Source organism: Dermacentor variabilis, chromosome 5 (assembly GCF_050947875.1).
Source record: "Dermacentor variabilis isolate Ectoservices chromosome 5, ASM5094787v1, whole genome shotgun sequence".
In the NCBI taxonomy this organism is placed as follows: domain Eukaryota; kingdom Metazoa; phylum Arthropoda; class Arachnida; order Ixodida; family Ixodidae; genus Dermacentor; species Dermacentor variabilis.
Window position 1 is genome coordinate 25,268,491 of NC_134572.1, and position 26,544 is coordinate 25,295,034.

General features: G+C 47.4%; 1 protein-coding gene across 11 annotated transcripts in view; it reads right to left on the reverse strand.

Annotated features, from left to right (window-relative positions):
- AMPdeam (AMP deaminase) overlaps positions 1-26,544 on the reverse strand; it is a 136,205-nt gene that overhangs the window by 46,688 nt on the left and 62,973 nt on the right. For 4 of the 11 annotated variants that reach the window (XM_075692001.1, XM_075691998.1, XM_075691999.1 and 1 more), the window contains exons 3-8: positions 14,442-14,583; positions 11,763-11,943; positions 10,855-10,893; positions 7,939-8,158; positions 6,314-6,443; positions 4,715-4,846 (exon numbers count right to left, since the gene is read on the reverse strand). In XM_075692001.1, the coding sequence (XP_075548116.1) occupies positions 4,715-4,846; positions 6,314-6,443; positions 7,939-8,158; positions 10,855-10,893; positions 11,763-11,943; positions 14,442-14,583 (844 nt within the window). Of the gene's footprint in view, positions 1-4,714; positions 4,847-6,313; positions 6,444-7,938; positions 8,159-10,854; positions 10,894-11,762; positions 11,944-14,441; positions 14,584-15,645; positions 16,107-22,112; positions 22,191-26,544 lie in introns of those variants that run through there. The other 7 variants (XM_075692000.1, XM_075691996.1, XM_075692006.1 and 4 more) reach the window with 6 other exon arrangements.

The window sequence follows — 26,544 nt, forward strand, 5'->3', positions numbered from 1 at the left end:
CTTTACATTTCTTTTTAAAAAGCAACATTTATTACTGGTGGAAAACACAAGGCCAAACGTAGCCTTGTTTTCTTTTATATGCCACGTCCAAATGGCAATAGTGATGATTTCAGCATCATTTCATATATTTCGTAAATATTCACGTAACTATCATAAGCTCTCAACATGCTCCCAGCAGCAGTGGAACCCTTCTTTTCAAACTCACTATAATCCCTTTTCATTGACAAGCAAGTAGTGAGTCCTAAGCACCCACTTTCAAAACCCATAAGAATCAATCACGGAAGAATTGGTATAGAAATGTCAGGGTAGGGTTGCAGCTCCAGTTCCTCTGATGCTCTTTTGGCTTGCCAAGCCTTACGCCATAATGAGACTAACCTGGGGTCATATTTTATAATGATTCTTTAAGTCGAACCTTGTTATAATCAAATTGTGCAGTACACAAAAATACCTTCCTTATGTCCAATATTAGTTACAAGCATATATTCGTTACATGTTGGTATTGGCAAGAAACATTTCAGACTTGCTTCATCGTATCTAATTTTCAATATATGTATCAGTATTTTTAATTTCTCACTCTAATCCCTTTTTAACATTTTGCATTGGCTCGCACAACAGCACACTACCACTAAAGCGACAATCCATCCCTCTGTACAACGAATGAATAGAACTGTAGAAAGATAATCCTTAAAATACATAGCTCCCATTTAGTATTTCAGAACTGCGACCTACTTAAATGATATTGCTCGACAAAAAACGACACGGACGTGAAAGAAGACGACACACCAAGCGCAAACTTTCAACTGTTGAAAGTTTGCGCTTGGTGTGTCGTCTTCTCTTACGTCCATGTCGGTTTTTTTGTCGCGCAATATCATTTAAGTAATGGATTACCAACTTGCCCGGAATGCTGCTCTCATTGCGACCTACTCCAATCTAGCTTTACTTAATAAAGTCGAACCTCGATATAGCAAATTATTAGATGGAACAAACTAAATATAAAATTTAGTTGGCCATTCTTTATTTCAATAGAGTATTCTACTACTACAATAAAATCAAATTGTAGTATCCAACTCGGTATCTGTTATAGCAAAGCAAAATTTTGTCTGCAGGTGTTAGAAAATATATATTCTGGTAACAATAATGTCAAAAACAGACAATGAATGACTTTTCAGAGGCCCAATTTTTTTCAAACTTGTGCAGTTAATCGGACTTCCTTGCAGCACCGCCACCTACAACTAGAATGTTTCGGGCACGAACCGTGCGCACGATGCCACAGACACGGCAGTCATGAACAAAGCTGCCGCGCTGTTGAGTGGCACGAAACCAAAAGTTTGGTTGCCGAATCCCGATGAAACAGCTCCGGTTAGGGATCGCGGCCTAAGCAGTGTGGCTGGTAGAGCGCCTGGTGACAAGCCCCCGCAAGAAGCTCGGTGTCAATATGTTTGCACTCGGAAATATCTTAACGGCAACTGAACACGAGACCAGACTCAAAGGCTAGACTGACAGCATAGTAGCGTAGTACGTATCCACATGCAGTCCTCTCTGTATCCAAAAGGTCTGCCCACGGCGAAACTTAGCAATAGCGAATTGAAATGGCCCACACGGCATGTGCATGCATGTTTTAACCAGTGGCTTGACTGGTAGACGGCAGTCGGCAAACCAACCCGCCGATCCCGCATGATAAAACCGATCGCACAGCTGTGTATTGCGAGCACGTACCGTATTTTTTCCCCTATAACTCGCACCAAGAATTCGAAAAATTTAACAGTGAAGTCAGTACGCGAATTATAGGTAAACTTCGCCTTGAGGTCTGGTGGCTTCACAGCAGCGCACAACGCTCTGACATGAAGCCGCACTTCAAGGCAAAGTTCTCTGCCATCTGAAGTTTTGTTATCTCCTAGGAAACTCCACCCCCCGTGTGTTGAAGCTCCCTCTCCCCCTTTCACCTTCGCCCATCCTCATCTTCTTTTCGGCATGCCGTTTTGCGTGCACGCGGCGCCGGCGAACCAGAACTAAAATCACGAGAGCTGCTTTCGATGCCAGTCCTTCACAGCGTAGCAGATTATGAGCGTCACTGAAGAGGTAGGGGATAGAGTCACTGGCCGAAGATATGAAGTTGAAGAGCCGTGCACCCGCGAGACTATTATTGCGATAGCAATTATATGGACACTCCAGGCGCATTTTTGCCGTCGACGTGGTGTTCCGTATAAAGTCGAAGAGCGATAACACTGTCGCCGCGCGTCGTATGCCGTCGGTGCGAGTGAAAGCACGCGAGGGTAGCCGGCGATCGCGGCTCAATCTGGCGCGCGCGCGAAAGAAGAAAGCGGAGCGCAAACACGCAGTCTTCGATCGCGCGAAGGACCGTGGGGGGGTGGGAGGGAGGGGCGGCGGCGGCGTTGTGCCCCGGCAGCAACTGCGCATTTCGCGACCGGGCGCAAGTGGAACTGACGACCGCGGCTCAGTCTCGCGCGCCATATATTGAGAAAAGCGGGGAGGCAGCGTGGGAGGGGACGCAGTGGCACGCGCCGTAAGTTGAAAGGAGTCTGCAGACGGCTCATACATTTGTGCCCGCTGCCGCCGCCGCGCTTGCTCAGGCCAGCTTTTTGACAGCGAGTATCCGCGCTCATCGAGTGTGATGTGTTTATTTTTGCTTTTGAGCGCTGACACCATGGATGCTTGTTAAATCAGTTAGTAAATTGAGTTAGTTCCTAGTTTATACGGTCGATAAATCTTATATCCTTAGTTCGTATTGCTGTATACGCATTTACTATCACAATCGATGCTTCCTTCGCCTCTGGGGTGAAACTGCGGCATTTTATAAGTATTTCAGCGTTGTTGTGTGCAGTTCTTCCTGCCGTTTATACGCGAGTTATTTCTATCTATTTTAATTCCGGGAGTTGTAATTAGGGATGCGCGTTTTGCGACGGCGCGAGTTATACGCGGTAAAATACCACATTTATTGTTGCTCCCGTACCTCTTATCGGCACGGCAAGGTGCCAACGGAGCATCAAAATCCGCAGGAGACCTTCTGCTGGCCCATTTCAGCCATCCCGCTTGTGTAATAGACCTCACCGCGATATTTTTCGCCAATATCTGAGTATATGGTTACAACGCAAGTCGGATATAACGAAGGTATTTTCGTGACCGATGCGACTTCGTTATACCGAAGTGTCCCACCCTAATTACATTACGCAGTAAATTACCCTTGAGAACATTTATGGCTGCGCTTTCCATATATGCTTTGCTGCGGCATAAAGAAAGTAGCAGAAGCTCAAGATGACTGCTGTATTACATCAAAACAAGCTTCCCACCTATCATTTGAGCTAACGAAAAAACTTTTTAAAACTAGGTACATTAACCAGAAGCAAACAGGCTGTGCAGAAATAGGTCTTTTGTGCATTAGACGTGATGAAATTGTCGTTGAAAATAAGCAAAATCTAACAGGCAACAAAAGTCAAATTACTCTTTGGCAGGTGACACTTCAGCTGCTTTCGTTGTGAAAATAAAATTCGTTAAATGCTTAACCAGTTTTAGTTATGAGGCTCCATGCTTAAAGCAAATGCATAAAGACCTGCAACATGGACTAAACTAGACACTAAGACACACTAAGGAGTGCTACACAGCAAAAGAAAAGCCATGCACAGCAGCCAGCATGCAGAAATTGATGTTCGCAGGCTTGGCCACCACACTACAAGATACAGAAAGCGTTGTGACGATTAGCAGCTGCTTTTTTTTGTCCAGACAAAGCTAACATAACCGAAGCTGCTCATGCTGTGCAGTTCATTTAGACTATCATTCTGGAAAAATTTCAGAACTGCTACACTACAGCACTGCGCCATTGTAACGGCGACATACATTATTTGGACACGCCGCAGCTATAGCTACAGAAACGATTGCAGTGTTCAATATAAGTAAAAAAAAAATTGGCAGAGACACTTAAGACTGCTTACATGGCGAAAGCATTATATTGTTTGTAGACCTCGGAACGTCATGAAGACGCTAATTTTATACACTCCATGACGTGGCGCCACCTCCTTCCCATTGGCTGCACCATCACGTGCCCAATGACGCACGTACTAGGCGCACATTTAGTCAGCCAGAACCGTAAAGCCGCCGTGGCGTCGGGGAAGCGTGCTCGTCTTGCACCCCGGAGGCCCGGGCCCAGTTCCCACCCAAACCTTAATGTAACAAATTTCTTTTCAAAGCCATTAATTTAGCTTGTTTACAGGAACCTCCCTGACAAATTTCAAGTCAACTTGAGCATTCTTTGATGTTCTTTTACTGTTTGCGCCGTCGGCCATTTTTCGTACCCCCTTTAGGTCACGCCGACGTGAACGTATTTTCGCGTAACGGTGCATATAATGCTTTCGCATTAAAATAAAAAAAGTATATTCTAGAACAGCAGTTCAGCTAACTGACAACAGACAGTACTGCCTGCATATTTCAAATGCAACAGGACATTTTATCTTTTTTTCAGCATGTGTTTGTACAAGCACACACCCAATCATCAATGGAATCCCTGAAAGGCGTTAAATAAGCCACGAAAGCCACAACTGAGTTTTAAATTTGCACCACACATAACGTGCGGCAACATAAAGTCACACGACTTTCCACAATACACGACCCGTGAGATGAGCTAAGGCGCCGAATGGAAGAAACAATGCCTAAGTCTATCACAACACAACCACTCGCAAGGAAAAGCAGACGCGCAGCTCACCTCTTCGAGCGTCATCATCTTGTCACCATGCTTGAACACGTGGTCCTCGGAATGCATCTTCATCATTTTCTTGATGAAGCGGAGCAGATGCTTTTGATTCATGCACGACGCAGCGTGAACGTGAGTGTCCACCTGTACGAACCAAATAATAGCAAGTATAAGCTAAGCACAGGACGCGAACTCGGCCGTGAACTGACAGCAAATCCGAGTGTCAAATTATGAGAATTCAAGCTGGGATTAATTTGACAGGTTTCGGAACAGTCTCTCCGGTTTAACGCATTCAAAAGGCCGAAGAAAAATACGGGCCGAGTCATCACAAAATGATCCCTGACTCCGTAAATCAATGTTTGCCTTTGGCTCTGCTGTCGTGCAGCAAAACTAGACATCGCGCTGACATGGGGAGTTGGAATTGCCAATCCATGGCAAAGAATCAGCGCAGAACGTCATCGTTCCTGTTGTTTGTGTCATTCCTGCGCCGATTGGTCATTATCGCTTAGAAAAGCGAACTTCTCCACGTAACACGTCTTCGTACGACATCCTAACACTTTCATGCATCACTCAGTTTTGCCCAATGAGATCAAGGTCGCAAAGCTGCAGCGATGCTTTCCGCTCGATTCTATGCTACTCTTATCATCCGCCGTTCACAGTCGGCTGATCCCATTGATAGCGCGGGCGGAGCGTCGCTCTGACCACTGACGAGGCGCGAAAAGAGCGAAAAGGTGCAGCATGAAAAACGCATCGCTACAATATCGCGGCCCCGCCGAAGCTCTCGACATTTTAAAAGTAAACAAGCAGATAAATGCAGGCACGGATATATGAATTGTTCCTTTTGTTTGTTTCTTTCTTTCTGTTCGCTTCAGTGGAAACCGCGTAGTTTCTTTGGAGAAGACGACCACTACAGGCCGGAACCTGTGTTCTCAGCATAGAAGAGCCAGGATGCGCTGAAAAGGATATCACCCGGAACATCGGAGAGATCGCGCGAGATGAACTAGCACTGGCTTATCGCAGCGTTCGAATGCAGAAACAAAAGGCCCAGCGCAGGAGACCACGAGGTGGGGAGCGGCGAAATGCTGGGCGCTTGATAATTAACTTCCAGGTAAATGATGTGATACTTTAACAGCGGTCAAATTTTTGTCAATTACTTGGCTAATGTTACGTGAGACAAATGAAGCACGCACGTCATTTTAAAATGTTGCGTGCGATCGCCAGGCGATAAGTGCTGTGTTCTCGTTAACCAATTACCAGCGGGATAACGAGTGCACTTTATTATCTTCGTTAGCAGATGGACTTTCCAGAGCATGTCACGGTGTTGATTGCAACACAAATAAATACGGGGAGGTGGCTGTTTTGCGAACGCCACGTTTTCCACAGTATCGACGAGCGATGAGACGATCGACAGTCATACTGCCCTACGCAAACTGCGTACTTGTGCTCTTCCCGCCTCTACCAGGCTTTGGAGGCGATGTACAAGCGTATCGAGTTGACAAATTCATCGATCAACCTGTAGATTAAAGGACAACCAACCCCGTACTGGCTAAAAATATGCCCACCCCTAGCCGCAGATAAGTGCTGCAGCGTTGTGGCTTAAAATATACGTGCCTTTCTGATGTTGTAGAAATCGCGATGAGGGACCGCCTTCTGGGCTGCGAGCTCGCGCAGCTCGTTGAGCAGCACGTGCAGCTGGAATTTGGACGTCAGGTAGCTGAGCCGCCGGTAGCAAAATGATTTACTGGAAATAAGAAAACAAAACATTATATATATATATATATATATAATTGAAGGCGTGGTTCTACCGTGCACGAACCGGGAAAGGTACATGCATGACAGCCAGAACGTGCGCGGAGCGGTCAAGACCAGGAGACGGATTCAGCAAAAAACGAAGTGCAGACAGAAGCTCTCCGAACGTGTACTGTCGCGGCGATACGGTTCCTGCCAAAAGCGGGGAGAAGTGCTGTGCCGTTCCGTGCGATGTAAGATGACGGACACGCGAACACGTTTTCTTTTTCTCGTTTTTTCTTTCGCGCGCTTCTTTTATGTTATTTTACCTCGAGTAGCGGAAGTCGTGTCATAGTTAGGCCGAAGTACAGCTATAGGCATGTGCAGGACTATGGACGGACTATGCGCACGATCACAGGATTGTATATGTAGAACTGCAGGATTGCGAGATTTCCTGCATATTCCCGCACATAATAATTTTAGTTCTCACCATTCCTACTAATTCATGCGCTCTCAATGTACCTACTAAATTCACGCACTCTTACGGAAGTGAAGAGGGAGGGGCGGGCACATGGCTTCTCTCCGTACTACAACCACCAATCTACCATGCGCAAACCTGCAAACCGCAGTCACAGTAAGCGTTGCTGTGCGGACGGTCGATTCAGCACTGACAGCTATAATGAGGCCTCCTGCGTGACACTATAAGTTCCCCTATATAGCTGTGCCGACAGTTCTTGCTTCTTTCCGTTTGTTCGGTCGCACTCGACACGCTATCGGACACCAGTCACGTCACTGCAGCGGGAGCTTAGAAAATCGAAAGGAGAAAAAGAAAGTATGCGTTAGCGGGTACTCCCAGCCTCAAAGGTCCATCGCCATGTGTCAGGAAATACGCATCACGGAACACCGGGCGAGTCCACCCCACGCGCATCGTGCGGTCCGCTGATAGCAAAGCAGAAGAAATACTGAATCGCTAAAAAAAGTAATATGCGAGACTGGCTCGTCCAACATAAGAAGCCGCACGTTCAGTAAAGAGCGTTGCTCGTCTTTTCATGCTTGGAGCATAAGTTCAGCTTCATTCTGTCCAATCCCATAGCCGCCATAACTTGACTGCGGTCTCCACAGGCGACATAATATGGCAACGTTACCTCGACAGCGTCACGACAGACCATTATGATTGTCCTAGGCTGCAAACAAAGAGGGTGCGTGACTGGATCTCATGTAACCTCGAGGGTGGTTGCTCGCTGAGCTGGTTGGCACAAAGAGCACCATAAAGCAATAAGCGAGGACACACTAACCACACAATAAAGAAAAGCAACATCCGTTTTTCCTTCCTTTCTTTTGCGACATCTTCGCCTTACTTTCATGCAAGTGTCACTTCTCCAGTTACCCCTTCGTGACCTAGGGTGTTTAGAGCAACTGACACGCTGGCGAAAAGTTGGAATGAAAACGGCACGCCAGCAAACGTGCACGCTGACGATCAGCGGCTACAGGTTGGGTGTTTCACTCACAGCGGTCCGTCGGCGATCATGGCGCACATGAGGTTGAGGTCGTTGATGAACTGCGGCAGGTTGACATAGGGGAAGTCCATGGGCTTCTCGGCCGCCATGTCCTCCTTGTTCTTGTAGACGTGTACCACGCCATTGTGCATGCGCAATTCGCAGTTCATGCTGGGAAGCACTTCGCAGTTCCACGGGTCCGTCACCGTGGGTACGCAGTAGAACGGGTGGTCTGTTCGCCCCAGAAATTAAAGCGATCAAGTGACGCGCACGTGGCCATGAACTCCAAAAGCGAGACGCTCTAGAAGGCCTTCAAAGCAGCACAAGTGTAAGGCAGCTCATGCTCGATGCACTCAAGCGACGACAAGGGCCTACGTAGCTTAGAGTGTATAGCAAAATGAGACTTCCCGAATCCAAAACATGCGCTACCGATCTTTATGGCTGGCCATCGCTGCACCCGTCTCATTACATGTGTCAAGGTACTCTAAGTGCGGCGCCACCTACAGGATTTCGGATGATTATCTTCTTGGACACGCTATACAAGGCAGTAAACGTTCTGGTTTGGAACGAACCAGCAGAGCAAGCTAAAGACGTGAAAAGTAGCAAATAACCTAAAATATCGCTATTATCTTTAATTAACAATTTTAAGTGTTTCAGATCACGTTAGGACCGCCCTGCAAACCATGCGCGGACACATAATGTGTGATTAATAATCATTCTACAGTTACTCTCATTTCGACCTTTATTGCGAAGAAGAAAGTACACAAGCAATAGCTTGTTCAAATAATTATTGCGAAACGCTGCTAATACCAAAAATATTGAAATTCACTTTAGTAATGAACAATTAGGCACTGTGATAAATTAAATCATCAAGTGCGGCATGATCTGCATCGTAAGAAAAATGATAAAATGCAGGCAGACTAAAGCATCTGTGGTACTCCTGACAGCTCGGAGAACATTAGGCAGCTCATAAAATGGGATAAAGTTCAGACTATTAATTTCTATGCTTTTACACATCTGCAGTGTACAGTTCTCAGCGACTGAAACACGATTCTCGGAGCGCGTGGTCACCACCGCTTTCTTTCTTTCTTTCTTTCTTTCTTTCTTTCTTTCTTTCTTTCTTTCTTCCTTTCTTTCCGTCATCGGTGGGCGCTGAGTGATCGCTGCGGCACCAAATGCTGTCCCAATGCGTCACGAGGGCTCTCGATTTCGTCGTATATCACGGTGCATCAGCTCGTTGTCTACAGCGCCCACGGCCGGAGCAAAATGTGCTGGCAGCCATGCGCTCCGAATATCGCGTTTCAATAGCTGACTTTCGGTCAGTGAGTAAGCAGAATGCTGCAGGCAACAGCAAATTTCTAAGTGCAATATTGCAGTTACTCCGCTGCCTCTCAAGACAAAGTGCAGTAACGTATCCGGGTATGATATACAGTTAGCATGCTTTATAACAGGGAATATTACGCCGCAGCAAACTGCAGCTCTGCATTCGACGCTACGGTTAAGCCTATGCGAATGCATACTCCACTTGCAAACGCACTACAACCGTTAGTAGCATACGGTGCTAGGATTTCATGGCTAACGTTAAGGGCTAACGGTGATTTCCAGCGGACTAATTAGGGCACTGAAAAACCGTTCGAAGCCTTGGCGCCATACGTGGTGTCTTGATGGTTCTCCAGTTTATTCCCGTAATTCCTGCCGAAGTTCTAAGTAGAGGGAAGCCAGAGATACCTCGATCATAGAAGTGCAAAGATGAAAAGGTATCGATAACGGTTCGTGTCAACACGGAGGCAGATTCGCAGGCTTATCATCTTTCGATGGCAAGAGACATCTCGTTTATAGTTCTTTATGAGACATTTTCTTATCACCCGAGCAGCCGTCAAAGAGTGCCTGCATTGTGGGGAAGTCTGGTAGACTTTGTAAAGATGGAGTGCTTTACGTAAACTCTTCCCTGCGATGTAACTGTGGTGCAAACGGAAGATGCAAACGCGTTCTTGTGTTTCATGGTTCGACATAGTCGGCAATTTTCATCAACAAACAGCGCTCAAAGACACAGTTGAGAAATAAAGCGAAAGGTTCTTTCTCCCTCAGCAGCAGCAAAAGTCTGGTCTACTAGATCTCAGGCTGCTGAAAGTTAGCCAAGTCAACAAAATCTTAAAAATCTCCGTGTAAGTCCTACGATATCAGCAGCAGTGCACATTGACAGCTACGTCCATAATGGACTCTGAAAGTTGTCATCTCAAATGAACTGAATCATGGTCACATGCCTTTTGGTTTGGTTTGGTTTGGCTTTTAGAAGTCACAGATAGACGCAACTGATAGAGGACCGACACGGGTACAGTGTCTATGTGACCAGCATGTCGCACGTGAAAGACGGGACGTGTACAGACGCCTTTTTCCCGGTTTACGCGTTTCACATTCGGCGCACTGGTGGACAGGAATGTCGCCAACACGGTGTTATACAGCGGGACAGAATGCTGAGGCGAGGTGGGATTACGTTGTTTTTACCCAAAGCTTGCGGCTAATGTCTGTTAGGTTCACGACGCTGTACATCATTCCTAGCACGCGGACAGCCCTGCAACAGCTATCGTTGTATAAGCGGCGCTAAGCACTAAAGCCTTCTAGCGGAGAAACATAAAAGCACCACTGGCTGCCCCCGCAGTTCCGAGACACCGAAGCGGAACTTCGGCAACACAACTGCGCCACTGGAATACACCAAGGCTGAACAGTGTTTTCTGCTTTTGGCACCATGGAGAGCACGAACCTCAATATTCCTCTCTATTAATTCTTTTTCTTTCGAGGGGGAATGGTGGCGCCCAGGAAAAAGTTGGTGGAAGGAGGGATAAAAAGTCAGCTCCTTGGAGCACATGCCAGGGAGTGAAAGAAGCCTGGCGCAGGGGCCCCTCGACATGCAAGAAATCGGCGGTATACCTTTAGTTTTAACCCGTTTGGTGGTTGGCACCTTTAGACCTTGGAAGAGCAAACCATCAAGTGATATAAAAATATGAAACAAACAAAAAAGAGCAAAAAACAAGGAAGACATCAAAAACATAGAAATATGCTGTTTAAGTTGCGGAAATTGTATTCATTAAAGGTAAGAAATGAGCATACATGTTAAGAATTAATTTGAAGCACAAAAACTTCAAAAGCCCCATCGACAAAAAAAAAAAATGAAAAGGCACTTCAATTACACACGTAAAAGCGTAAAGCATAAAAGTACAGTGGTTACACAAAGGCCACTAACGCAAATTACACTGTAAGGGCTTATTGCTATGCGATAAAAAAAATCATGCACACACCTTTATAATAGTGCTGAAAGATCGCCGTAGACCATGGGTTTTGCCAAAACTGCCCAAGGCGAAGCCACTGTACAGATATTGCTACGCGTGCAAATCTGTCTAGTCAAGACCCCTTCGCTACACAATCTGCGAAAATATGCTTAAGAGTTCACCCAAATGCATATAGCTGCAGTTCGACACGGGTCCCTGCGTACAGTTCTGATTATCCCCATCGTTTCTGAATCCATTTAATTGCGGACATAATGAATAAACACAGCGCACAGCATCATCAAAGCAATGAAAGGGCATGCTATTGTGACAACTAATCTTCGTCGCATCCTCAAACAGTGCATGCATCTGAAAACAGCCACAACGGCCGACTAAGCACACACCATTTTATAACACGAGACAACAATACAGAAAAAACAAAATAATCAGCATGCCCACATGTAAATAAACGCATTGCCTGTACAGATTTCATAAAAGTTTAAAGTATGATTGAGCAAACAAACGACAAATGTTCCGCCAGTCAATTAGGAATGAACACACGACAGTGCTTACCCGCTGAGCTGAACATTTCTTCCGGAGAGTCCAAATCATCGAGGGGCTTTCCTTTTAGTTGGTTAAGAAACCTTTTGGTGGCCTTGGGGAAGGACTGCTGTGAAATTTCCATGTACTTCTCTCTCAGTCTGAGTGCGGAGACGAGAAGCTTAGAAGCCTGATGCAAGTCTTCCAGGGGGACCTGGTGGCAAAAATGTGGTAACCGAAAACCGCGTCAGCTAGTCCAGCAAGGTGTCCTAAATTCGCCGTGGCACACATCACCCTGAATCAGTTGGAGGCGAAACGGTGCATACGATAGAGAAATGGGCCGGAGTTCTGATCCTGCACGTCCCGTTTCAACAAAGAGAGCGTACAGTTGAGAGAAGTGGGTGCGACCAATACGCAAAGAGCGATGCATTTATCCTGTCCGCATTACCTAAAGAAAAAAAGCAGTGGAAGAACGAGGCACGGCTCTCATTCCTCTATGCTACTTCCTATTCCTATACAACCGCGAAGGAAGTTTGACACTTCACCTTCCGCTGTCATGTACACTCGCACAACTGCCATCAGGCATAACTAATATGTTTCATTATGATGCAGTTGCCGATTGTCTCGTCAATCTGAAACCAAAGCTGAAACTAATAATGACACGAAAATGTGCGCACGAGCGCCGAGGCCGGGAACTTGGACAAGAATAAGCAGGTGTTAAACGCGCATCCTGACATCCTCGCACTGCAACAAGAACAAGCTGCAAGGACTAACGGCCACATTGGTCCCCGATCAGAACTCCACGGTAAAGCTGTGCGATTTTCACGCAGGATTACTCTTCGTAGCGTCACGAAGCCGAACTTGAGCTTGGGGACAGGTTGGAGCGCGTTAAGAGGAAGCTGGGGAAGGTGGCGGTGTGGGCTCGTTGGTCGGTCATCATTGAAAGATATCTCTATAGCGTAGCAAAACAAGGACACAGGAAGAAACGAAGACGAATACAAGCTCTTGTCTTCGTCTTCTTGTGTTTCTTGGTTTCTTCTTGTGTTCTCGTTTTGTTGCGCTATACAGATACCCTTGGATCGGGCCCAACTCCGACACGGCCTATTCAAATACATGTAAAACGCAAAAACGTTTTTCTGAGATAACCCCTGGACCCATTTTAATGAAATTTGTTGCATTTGAGAGATAAAGTTAAATTTAGTTAGGAAGCTTTAGCTCGGGTACTCCTATTTTATTAAATAGGAGTACCCGAGCTAAAGCTTCCTTTCGTTTTTATCGGCAACCACTGCACCAAATTTGACGAGGTTTGTTGCACTTAAAAGAACTTAAAATCTAGAAGCAAGGTTTGGGTACGGGCTAGTTGGTATTCCATGGTAGCAATCGTAACTTACAGCGCATACGTAGACGAGGGACAAAAAACGTCTTCGTCGTCGCTTTTTGTCCCTCGTCTAAGTATGCGCTGTAAGTGACAATCGACACCATTAAAATCTAGAGACTGTTGGTTTCGAATTTTTTTATTAAAAATTGGCGGAAATCGAAAATTTTCAGAAAACGAAACTATCAAGTTTACAACTCTCTAAATCAGCAAGGAAAAATGATATCACAATTCTGTCAATTGCATCTGATAGTACATCTAAAGCGGACAAAATGTATATGTTACACATGAATTTAAAAGAAAAACCCAGTAATATGGAAATACAGCTTTTGCAGAACCCTTGTACACAACGTAACAAATTCACGTAGGATATAAACTGGCATATCAAATTTGTCCGCTTTGAATGATCTAATGGATATCGTTTACAGAACCGCGATATCTGTTCTTGATGCCGAGCTATTCATTTATAAACTTCGTACGTCTATACTTCTCGAACTTTCGAATTTTTGAAAATTATTTTTACAAAATTCAGGCCCTAAACCGAAATTCCGCTTCCAAAAGTCACTATAATTTAACTTTCTCTATGAAATGCAACAAATTTCATTAAAATCAGTCCAGGGGCTATCTCAGAAAAGCGTTTTTGCGTTTTACATGTATTTGAATAGGCCCCGTCGGTGTTGGGACCGAGCTAAACTTCCTCTTAAGCACCACCCTCAACCCGGTATTACACAAACGTTATGTTGGCACATAACGTTACACTCGTCACGTAACCGTTGGTGTTTGCATGAGCGTATAGAGAAAAACATGCACTCGTTCGCAACGCGCTTGCGCACCTCTGCTCAGTGCAGCGCCTGTAATGCGAATGTATGTGAATACAAGTTTTGGAAGCGATAGCCACGTCTTTTGACATTTTTTCGCCTGCTGTGAGAAGCGTGCATGCGTGCACGGCGCAGTGTTGTGCGCTGCGGCGCCACGTAGGTGCGGTGCAAGACAACCTGGGTACCGAGTAGTTTCCTCGCCCTCTTTCCAATTTTGGCAGTCTTATAGGCGCGCAGACGCGTGTTGGGGCGTGATATACGCTTAGCTGCGGTTACTAACGCGTGTTGGGGCGTGATATACGCGTAGCTGCGGTTACTACACGCTGATTGAGCGATGACGTATCAAAAGTAATTTCCGACATGCGCACAGCTCACAACTCCGCGAAATACGCTTCGCATGACGAGACGATGAAGAGCACGGAAGCTGTACATACATCGGCGACCGAGATACTTGGCGGTGATGTATAGCGAGCCAGAACCGGCAACACGCGACCAACGCCGGGTATACCGCATACTGACCCCGGACGTGTCCTCGCCGCTGATGGCCACACGCTGAAAGTGAGGCACGAAGTCCAGGTCGTTGAGTTGCGCCAAGTTGTCCTCCATTTCCTTGACGTCGCCATCGAAATAACTTTTGCGCTCCTCGAGTTCCTTCTGCGCTCTAAAAGCAAAGAAAACGGCGTCGCTTAGCCGCCTGCTTCAAAGGTGTCACTGTTAACCATGTAAAAAAAAAAAAAAAAACCCCACAATAAGCTGCGAACGAGCTGCTGGCGAAGACGACTTACACAATAAAGTGCTCTTGAAAACTCGCACCTCATACTTAAAAATCACACAAGAAAGACAAAACCACCCCAATTATCCTGCAGGACAAAAACCCAGACGTGAAGTGCAATAGATCGAATAAAACAGCGAATATTTCTTGCCCCAACAGCATAAAAGAAGCTAGCAAAACCGGCAAGAACAGCGTGCACAGAATTCTGGTTTACCAACGCCAGTACTATTCGTATAAAACAATTAAGCGCGCGTACGAAGCCCGGAAATTAGTGTCTCGGTAACGCCAGCTGCTCAACCAGACATACGCAGCTATTGACGTTGACTGTTAGAGAACGTGCACGGAAGAGAAATTTCGAGAAAGTGGTCCTCGTAAACGAATTTGTGGAGCAAAAACGTGTAAGGTTATCCCGAATCGACATCGACGCGGACCAGTGTGTATACATGAGGTGGTCATGCGTATACTACTTGCACAGAACGAAATCACGGATGTCGAAAATTCTGCCTCCGGGTATAGAGCTCCAAAGCACGCACTAGACGTCGCCAGCAATAAGCCCAATCTATAGGCGATTAGCTGCAGGTGGAATTAAAGCTACAGCACGTAAGGCGCAACCCCAGCTCAATAGGCGGGAAGACAAACGGCTGCGCTTTCGGGACAGGAGGCCGTGAACGCTTGCCAAGTAAGCTACATCCTGGAGGCAAAACGTGGCGCGTGTAATGCACAAAAGTTCAAACAACGTCGATTGCGCGCGAACCTCCCACACAAGGCCAACACGGGCACTGACGAGTCGAAAAAACGGAGATGGCGGAAAAAGATGGGTTTCACGAAACACAATGAGAAAAGGCTCCAGGTAAAGGCGCCGCGGAGCACTGTGCGACAAACGCGGTAAATCAAAACCAACTTGAGGGCACGAACGACGATGCAGCGATTGTATCAAGTGGCGGAACGCACTGGAGCGGGCTTCTGCTCCTGGAGTGCGGCATGCGAATGCCCGCAAGCCGCTCGACTTGCTTCTGGTTGTCCCTGAACAACACGGTCGTCGACTTGCCGCCGTCGCACCCCTCCCGGCCCTTGGGACCGACGCTGGTGCGGCGCTGGGCGCTCTTGACGTGCGTGATGGCATAGTACTCGGCGCGAAGACCCTCGGACTCGCCGTTCTCGTCCTGATAATCGCACAACGTGTAGCCGATCTCGGACAGGTTGCGCAAGTCCGGGGTGACCACCACGCTGCCGCCGGTGTCGATGACGCGCGCGGCCGAGACGAGCATTGGTGCGCCGGCCTGCCGGCACAACTTGCTCCACGATCCAGGCGGCGACACCGTAGTCGACACCTGGTCGGACCCCATCGTCGAGTCCCCGGTCGTGGGGGCCGACGCCATGCAGCCGGCCACGCCGGCCGACCGCCGGTCTCGGTGCCATCAATGGCGCTGACCCACTACGTGGGTCTGGCCAAGAAGCGGGGCAGCAAGATTACGATGATGATGATGATGACCTCAAGGACTGTGACGTATACCCGCCAAAGCTTGAGGGTGATGGGACCGATAACTTTGCACAGTCGTAGTGTGTCAGCAGATGTCTGCACTAACTGCCTATAACACGTTCTCTGGGCATTGATGAACAGTCTTAGGCCACAATGCCGCACACAAGCTTCATCCTCCTCTTCTTCTCTCTGCTTCGATTCCTGAGAAGGCACTTGTGGTGCTGTTAATTTGCTGTAACCCCTTCAGGCACGAATTATAATCGACTGTCGATAAATGTATGAAGTTTACATAATTTTAGGCCCAGATGCTGGAGACTTCATTGGAAGCATGGTCAAGGTGACAGAATGACTATGTGATTTTATGATAAGTCATCATATTTAGAGAGTAAATTATTATATAAATATTGTACAGCCAGGCATGCAACGTTTCTTAATTAAAATAATTGACTCACCTACTCCAGTTCCCCGCACAATGTCGTTATTGGCTGCAAGCATTACTAGAAAGGCAAACAAATGAAACGCGCCACGTGAAACCTCTCGCAAAACAAGCTAGTGCCTTCACCAATGTAGTCGTCTGTAGCGACAGATGCCGCACAGAAGTAAAATCAAGATACTTTAGGTACGTAGAATGTTCAATTCTTCGCAACCACTCCAAAGAAATGGCAGAAATGTGTGCACCGTGATTGAATTAAGGGGATGAAGAGCCTGCAGCCCTCGGGAACGTGAGAGAAGGATTAAACTAGTGCGGGTAAGCCGGCGACGTGCACAAAGTCCAGGAAGCTCCAGGCATGGGCATATGCGTTGGAGCTCGTCCATGTTCGGTGGATTATCGTGTGCGTATACCACCGAGGCCACTATAGTCGTGGTGTACATAGACCCTTTTCGCGGAACAGTTCGCTCTAGAGGAACGAGATGGCGCTTTCGGCGGCGCGCGGCACGGTGCCTCAGCGAAAGCGCGCGAATACGAAACCATTTACCGCTCCTGTCCTCTTACTGTGCGGTCAAGTGTCGGAAATGCAACTGGGTGTTCGCTAAAGCACTGAGTTTGATTCATGTTGCAAAATGTGGGGCTGTAGAGGGAAGATGTGTACAGTGGTTGGCTGGAAATTTTGTGACTGGCATGTTGAAGAATAGAATTAATCTGTATGACTAAGCGCACGGACCGGTGCTACATAAAGGACTGCATGTGTTGGCGGCCCTTCGCGATGCACAGCTTTCCTCGAGTATAAAAAAAGTCACTTATCCGCCAGCGTGGTATGGCTAAACTGAAAAGAAAGAACTTCAATCCCGGATGATTATCAAGTGTGAGTATACGGCATGCTCATTACACAGTGGCTAATGGAGTAGCGTCGCTTCCTGGGATAGTACATTTGTCGCACGTTATCTATACACCTCCACTCCAACTCACACGTAAACTTACGCCCACTCTATCGCCAATGTGTCAAGAATAAGTGAATGCGTGTACTATCCCGAGCGCAGGCTACAACTTTCCGCCTGCTACAAACCAATACTTACCCCTCGTTACAACTTTATAACAAGATCTACCCAGACATTTACCCCAATCCCACGTGCCATATCTGCAAGACACAGCCAGCCACACTTCCTCACATGCTTTGGGACTGTACACACCAATACCCCGACACTAACCCCACGACCCTCTCGTCGAGATGGCACGCTGCCCTGCGTAGCCCCAACCTTGACGACCAACTCTGGGCGACCCAGCAGGCCTGCGAGGCGGCGAAGAGGCAACACCTCGACGTCCCCACGTGGGAGGCCTAGGCCCAACCACCATCTCTTGCTGGTTTCAATAAAGTTTATTCAGTCAGTCAGCATGTGTGACGGCGACTACAGCGACAGCACGCGAATGTTCGAAGCTGAATGTTTCGTAGTGGTCCACCCAGTAAGCGAGTGACAAGCGTTAATACGTATTTGCTACAAGCTATTACAGTGTACAGAACATCTGCTTTCCAAATCTTGAGCGCGGCAAGAACAAATCTATACCGCAACTAAGTATACCTTCGAGCGATTAAGCAGAAAATAAACGATCTGATATCGACCTTGATATCAATATCGACGATATTGATCTGGGATCGAGCGTTACCGAGTCAGAAACATGTATGACGCACCGATGGCTCAAAATGTTGCCAAATAAAGAACAAAGAGTAAAACGCACTAATCCTGATCTTATTCATTATCGGAAAGTTTGGACTACTTGGAATACATTTCTAGCCCCGCTTCTAGTATAAGCACCGTGTACGCAACTCGCCCTCTTTGGACAAGGCGTAATAAGCTCTGAAAGCGCTTGCACCTCCTCTGAAGCTGAGGTCGAATTTTCGTGTCGTCTATCCAGTGACCGTATACCCTCTGAGACGCGCCGGCGTCATGCACATCTGTTGTAAACATGGAGGCAATGGAGACAGCCGAGGCCAGGAATGGACGCGTCAACACGTGATCAAACATGGCGGCGCCCACAGGATCGCCATGAAAAGGGTCTATAGGAGGTTGCGCGCCAGCTGGGCGTTGCCGGGCTCGATCCCCTCGTACTCCACCGAGGCCTAGTTGCGCGGTCAGAAACCCTGACTAACCAATAACGAGCCCTGATAGTGCTCTTCTCAGGTTCGTGTGCTCACGTTCTACAGGTACAAACACTTTCAATCACATAGTGATTCGTCTTTCTGGTTTCGCCCGTGCCGTTACGTATCTTAAGAAGGATTCTCGGCGCTCCTGCCTGGCATAAAGTCCTTAGATAATATTTCGTACCTAAGGAACACAGCCTTGCAGAAGACGCAAGCGCAAGAAACCGTTGGCCTCGTCCCTATATTTCAAGCAAATACAGATGGGCGCCAAGCGCACAGCACCAAAATCCTAACGGCCGACTAGAAAATGGCAGCCGTGAGCAGGCTGCGAGACATGGGCCACTCGTACGTTCGAAGACACTGAGTTTCGCATGGCGTGCGGGTATCATGGAACATCAGTGTCCACGGCAAAGCAGGCGATGAATTCGAAGGCGCCTCCGTTTAGCTGGCCATCGCTTGCTAATTAAGGCAGATGTTGACTTGCGTGCACCACTTGTGCTTGTCTACGTGGTACACAGAACACACAGGGAGACGCGTTTGTTCGAGGCGTTGTTGTGCGCCACCGCTTGTAGCCTTCGAGAAGGTTAGCACTGTCACTACCTCACACGGCACATCGCATCGTCGCTGAATGTGCTAATCTGCTGGACGGTCATTTGGTAGCGTCGCCTTGACGTGGCGTTGCTTTAATGCTGCTTGGCGTCTGCGCACCCTGCATCAGTTGTCTGCATGGACAAACTCCCACAGTGCTTATTTTTTTAGAAACAGCAGGAACGTACCGTACCATACCTTGAATGAAAAATTTTCCAGTTTGTACGTAACTATTGCTATGTCTAGTAGTAGCATTTCCTTTATTAAAGGGACACTAAAAGCAAGTATTAAGTTAAGCTAAAGTGATAGATTAGAGCTCGAGAATCTTTGAGGCGTTAATATTATCGCGAACAGATCCTTAATAATCGATAAATTGAAGTAAATGCAGGGCATGATTAGAGACTCGCCCTGGACATTCAAGTATTTGACCGATGACGAAAGCACTCCTCAGCGAAATTGTTTCACTAGTACTGTACCACTCGTCGTAAAAAACATCCTTGTATTGTATTATAAACAAAATAAGATGCTACTTGTCCAGTTCTATTTCATCTGTAGAAAAGAAGAACTCAATTAATTTACCCTTGACAACGACATGGGTGGTCGAAAGGTTCCGTTTTCGCTCGACTCCGCGCCGCGCACGCTTTCGCGTTTCCGTAGTTTCGTTATCGCGTAGTGCTGCACTGGTTTTGCTAGCTTTCGGAATTCGCACAAACAGCAGAGAATTCAACTTCCATGTGATGCTGCGGGATGCCCGAACGGACTAGGCCACTTGACCAAAAAGCAGCTGCAGCGGCGGATCCCCCACTCTGTCTTGGCTCGGTACCATCGTCTGTCGGGCGCCGTTTTACTCACCGACGGCAGCAAATGGTGGTGGTGGCGTATGCAACGTCACAAGCCCCCGGTTGGGTGGCGGGAGATTTGAATTTCGAGAACAGCATTCGGACCTCTCAGATGCAATTTTCACGCAAACTAAGTATTTTCTTGGCACGACATGCGTTGCGAGGTTTCTGGAATGATATTTAAACAGTCCATGTCGACTTCGTATTTGACTTTTAGTGTCCCTTTAAAGAGACCCCAAACGAGGCATACTTTCGGACGGTGTCTGTACCCTCTCTCACGCTCCTTCCACGTATGCGAGCTGCCACAAGCGAGGAGTGGCAAGGCTGCTACGCACTCGTTTCGTCACTCCGTTCGCTCTGTACCCATTCTCTATCTACTCTGTCCCACTACATTTATCTCCTCTCTGGGCTGTTGCACATGAGTACAAAGGTAAGTGCTGCAGCTTCTGCAATGCTTTTGCGGGGGGCTCACATGTAATTACAGCAGTCCAGAGGACATTGTGGCGACGGCCAAGGAGCTTTCGTAGGAAAGGTCTCAATGACCTAAAACGAGGCATGCTTTCTGACGTCGCCTTTCCCCTCTCCCGCGCTACTGCCATGCAGATTAACACGTTCTCAACCAACCCCAGCTGTGGCGTGAAAGACAGCAGCAGCAGTCGGGAAGTCGAAGGAAAAGGTAAAAAATACTTCCGCAAGTAGTGCAGCCTAAAACCGCTCATGTGCAGTCTAGATATGCAGGCCGATATCCCGGAGGTAGTGCAGTCTAAAGATGTGCCTCGTTCCCGTGGGCATGTGCATTCTAAAAGTGTGGGTCGATACCGACGGTAGTGCAGTCAAAAACATTAAGCAGTCCGACGCGCCTCCTACTCCCTTCGCGCGAGGGGTGACGCGACAGAGCGCCGTGCGCCCTGACTCCGTCCCATTCTCACCCCCAACTCGCTCAGGAAGACATTGTCTTTGATCGACGTCAACTAAAGGTTGAATCATCCTCCAGCTCCCGTCTCCCCCTTTTTCCCCACTGACACGGAGTAACGGATGGCGGCTGTTTTAACGAGGCCTTGGGCATCGATCTCTGCGAGGATCAATGTCCTGTTCATCTGGTTTCGATGCTTTTCAGCAATGCAAAAAGCGAATCCATTACTGCTATATACAACACTCGGTGCTAATTATAAACCGCCAACGGCTCGGTGTAACGTGTGTAAAGTTTGTGAGACGTTACGCCGCATTATAGACAACCGACGAGTTCAAAGAAGTGTCCCGTTCTCTTGGAAGGAGCCGATCGACGTCAGTACTGAGTTCCTCCCGGAAGAGGCCTCAGTGACCGACGGCACGTTCACCCAATAAGATTTTCGCGACCAAGAAACTAGTACAATTCACGCGGATGTGCGCTCTGTATCGTTTCGGCTGTAACAAGGCAATCGACGCAAGGCATTTTCCACAGCATGAATATACATGTGCTACACGTTCCATGTTGGTCGCTGCGTGACAAGCAAGACCAACCAACAAGCAAATGATAAAGTCAGAGCCTGTTCCTCTTCGGAACCTTCCCAAACCAAGCCGAAAGCTTTTCGAAATGTTTCTCTGTGAGTACTTTCAGCTTTGTACCTGCCATGCCCCTCTTAATCACAACACATTATATACGAATAACCTTCACCTGAAACTTCACGAAGACGGTTAGCTACAATTAAGAAACAACAACAACAACAACAACAACAACAACAACAACAACAACAACAACAACAACAACAACAACAACAACAACAACAACAACAACAACAACAAATAACGACAATCAAACAACGCAAACAAAAGCAAGTCATGCTACTCGAGTCTGAACTCAATCGTTGTTCATTTTCTGGTCGCCTCAAGACACAAAACGGCCGACCACGAATTCCCGAAACATGCAGAGAAGGGCAATGGAAATCTTCGACTTACTTGCTTCCTTTCTCCCTGCAGCATTTGGAGAAAGAACAGAGACGGCACATATTTATTGCGGTTCCGTTATCGCTTTCCTTTTTCTCTCTGCTCAACATTCCCTAGCGCAACAAGACTAGCATTATCAGGCGCAACAGGACTGCTCAAGAAGTCGCGCGCGGGACCACACTGCCACCACACTACCGCCACCGTCGGGCCCCCGTGCGATCATGTCGTGTTTACTACACACGGGGGAGCTTCGGCAGCGTGGACGAAGCGATGACACCCGAGCCGCGCCTCCATCGCCAGTCAGCGTCTTGTGCTCCCTCCCTCCCTCCCAACTCGTACCCGCCCTCCTCCTCAAAACTAGTCACACGACAGGACTTCCTGACGCTGTACTTAGCGATCTGCGTGTCCGTTCCCACATCGCGCGAGCGCGCGCGTTTCGGCTTCATGTGGCAGCATCGACAGTACGGGCAGAGTTACCGCCTGGCGAAGTGTGGGAAACCAACACAATAAACGTGCGTCACAAACAGGTGTTCTTTAAATCCCGGGCCTGCCCTGCTCTGCCATTTTAGTGCCCATCGCTCCCGCATCCTCTCCTTGTCAGGCAATTCGCATGACGGTCGTTTTTCGTTTGCTTATATTCACAAGGGACATATAAGTGTCGGGACGGATGCTGTTGTTTATATGCTTCAAATACAATCATTTACTTTTATCCACGACCCACCGAGATGGCTAAGTGGAGTTAAACTGTTCAGCATGAGGTCGGAGCTAGTTTCAATCTTCAGCCACGGCGGCTTTATACCGAAGAAGACGGAATGCAAGAACGCTCGTGCATCATGATTTCGGTGTACGAGCATTTCAAGTGCGATGTACAAAGCCACGAAACGCTGTTGCGTTTTTTGAAATCAACTTGTGAATGACGGAACAAGGAACGCTTGTGCATGGCTGTGCGTGCGTGCTCTGAACATTTTCTCACTCTCCTTCCACTCATCCATTTCCTCCTTGTCCTGTGCTGGGTAGACAATCGCGCTCAGCGTAGTTAACCTCCCTGGAATTCCCTTGTCACTTATCTATCTTCTCAAGTACATCAATGAAAGTGTTTGAAGGTTAAAGTGTAAGGACAAACGAGCATTTTACGGCGATTTCATATCCTTGCTACGCTATCAGTTTGAGGTTATGGGAATACACAAGCATGCTCGCAGGTATGGCGACCTGAAGAATACATAACGGTGCTCGTTGTATTTACCGCACAGAACACGCGGAAATATACAAGCCTTTTATTGTTTAATCATTATAACTTACGCGTTTCACTTGACAATGTTGTGCATGACGGATTATTGCGATTAACTCGACCAGAACGCAAGCAGTTATGACGTCATCACGATTTGTCTATTCGGGGGGAGCAAATTACAAACCTGTCGAGTATTGAATGCTCCATGCGTCATGAGCAATTTAATTAACTTGGCGCAGACCAAATAAATACACGCCTTCACCAGCGAGCTTACATTCACTTGTTTTATTTATTCTATATTAGTGCGGTTGTAGCGGAGGTAAGGATACTGAGCGAGTGTAATGGGAGCTATCGAAACACTTCACCAAAGCGACGTCCCCCTGATTTCTTCCACGTCTTATAAGGAAATTTATGACACCGACTCTGCCATCTGTGAACTCAAGACCGAATCTCAAGATGAGTAAATGGCGACTATGCACTTCGTTCTCCGCAAGGCGGCATTGGCGTTACAGATCGGGTGCCACTGCGGCCGTTCTGTCAGGTGTGTCCACTGGAACAGGGCACAGTTGAGACATCTCACACCTTTAACTATACCAAGTATACCACACGCGTGCCGAAGCCACTTTTTGCCGACCGCTTTTTATAGTTGCTATAGCTTCATAAATAGTGGCTGTAGGCGGCGGGACCTTATCGTATGCTGAACAAACAACGGCGACGACCCTTCGCATGCGCAGAACGCCCTCTGTGTGCGCAAGGCCGATAGCTTCCGTTAAGTTCAGGCACGCTTACTTCTGAAACTCGAATATCATGTTAAAGCGCGATCGGCTCTAACAAGGTCGTCAGTCCTCATTTCACGGCGTAACACGGCCTCGTTTTTCGCTTCAAGGGTCTCTGGTATGAATCAGCCGGGCTATATCTACAGCGAGAACAAGATCTGGATAAAAGTGCGTCTCGAGTGGCTGACAAACGTAACGCCGCCTAGCGGCCGACAACGACTCACATAAAATAAGAGAGGTTACCTCCTCCTTTCTTTCACTTTCTCTCCCCCCCCCCCCCCCCTACGCCGAAGGACGTGGCATTGACGAAGGACGCCCAAGCGTGGAATTTTTTACGTGTTTTCTAAACATCCCGATAAGGAAGAACTGGGCTGTCCCGAAGTGACAACACCGCTTGTGCTTCAGATAAATAAAAATTTTGGAACCGTATAGAGAGGGCGCGGTAGCGTGTAAATTTCCTATGTATACATACTACTGCGGTTTCTATTTTGTCCATGTTTATACGATGTCCGATAATACTACGCTCGTATATCAACAGGACTTGGGTTTGTGGCAACAAACAGCAATCGGCATACTGTCGCGACGTAGCAGGAGCTGAAACCCGGAGCGTTGTAGACATATTAACGTTTCTTTATAACGGAGGAAACACGACGTCATCGCCTTCTCGTACATCTCGGAGCTACATCATCGTTGTTTTCGCGGTGGCACACAGACGCAGGTATATATGAGTGTCGCAATATTACAGATTGGTTAAGCCAGTAGAAGTAAATGTGACTAAAGGAATGCTTCACCTCTCATGAGCGTTATTTTCACGTCGCGTATAGTAGTCGAGTGAGTATGCACGTCGTCCTGAGGCGCAGCGGAGGACGTTACCTCACGTAAAGGTGAAAGGGTTCCAGAATGCGATCGATGAAAAACACCTCTCTCTCTCTCCCCGCCCCTTCCGATACACGTTTCTCTCTTCGGCAGTCATTAATTTCCCCTTCGGTGACTTAATTGTTCCGTGCTTTCGGCATCTAAGGATGGCCACACGGCATTGAAACGCCGGACTCAGAAGAAGGAGGCTCCTCGGCTTCGTGGTTCCAGCGGCTCGCACAAAGCCTTGACTTTGTTTGCTTCACTTAGTTTTACGAATGAAAAACATTGTTCTTGAAACTCTATCTTCTCCTAAGAGGCACGACCTCACCATCGTAGAGAGGCCCCCCGGTGATTACCCTTTATCGCGCATGCTGTGTCAGCGCGCGAAACACGACACCAGCCGGCCGTCACTCGACACGTCTATCTTGCCATCGACCGTATTATCTTGCTCGCTCCTCGAGTAGCTTCCATGTGTATATATATATATATATATATATATATATATATATATATATATATATATATATATATATATATATATAGAGAGAGAGAGAGAGAGAGAGAGAGAGAGAGGGGAGGGAGGGAGCGCGTCAGAGGTCAGAGCGGAGGGCTCGGATAACATACGATCTGTGAAGCCGCGGACGGACCGTCAAAGAAGCACGGCCGGTATGGAAACGCGGAAACGGGTCAAGGAAATACGTTATAAACACGATTATCCTATCTTTTGTAGATTTCATTACTATGTCAACGAGAGTCGGCTCTAGTACGTTGAGAACACATGACCTCTTTCGATTTCGTATGTACGCGATGCGCCAATTCGAAAGGGGATATGCGATTCGAGTTCAAAACACGTAATTTTCTACATTCTTGCGCTATAACATCAGAAGGGCAGGTAGCTCCAAATAACTACGTTAACAGGAAGTGAGAAAAGAACCCACGAGTACTGTTATTCGAATACAAATTAGGCGTCCCCTGTCACACTGAGGCATACTGTACAGGCTTCGGAACTCACTGGTCGGCATCAAAGGTAAACCTCCAAGGCTCTGGTAGAGTTTCGACGTAGTTTCAATCTACGTATGCCTTCATCTGTGGCGAACACTGGGCTCACCTTTAAGAGAGTGAAACAGATACTGTGGTTTAAGGATCGACATTTGGGCGAGTTGATACTGGTTGAACATCTTGAAGGGGCATGCAGCGCATGACGACGAAGACAGAAGGCAGGAACACACAGGACCAGCGCTGAACTCACAACTAACTTTAGTCGAAGGCCCCCCATACACAAACTTATGTACTGCAACCCATAGCCACGTCCTCTTCCATCGATGGCGTCATTATCAGTGCGCAGGCAAACACACAAAATCCTGTAATCTAGTGTTGCACTATGAGGCAGTTTAAAAATTCAAATTCAGTGTCATATAAATTTAATAATGGCATGCTTGCACAATTTGAATTTTTAAACCGCCTCATAGTGTAGCATTAGATTACAGGGTTTTACGTGTTTGCCTAAGCACTGATAATGACGCCATCGATGGAAGAACGCGTGGCTGTGGGTTGCAGTACATAGGTTTTTGTATGCCTTCAA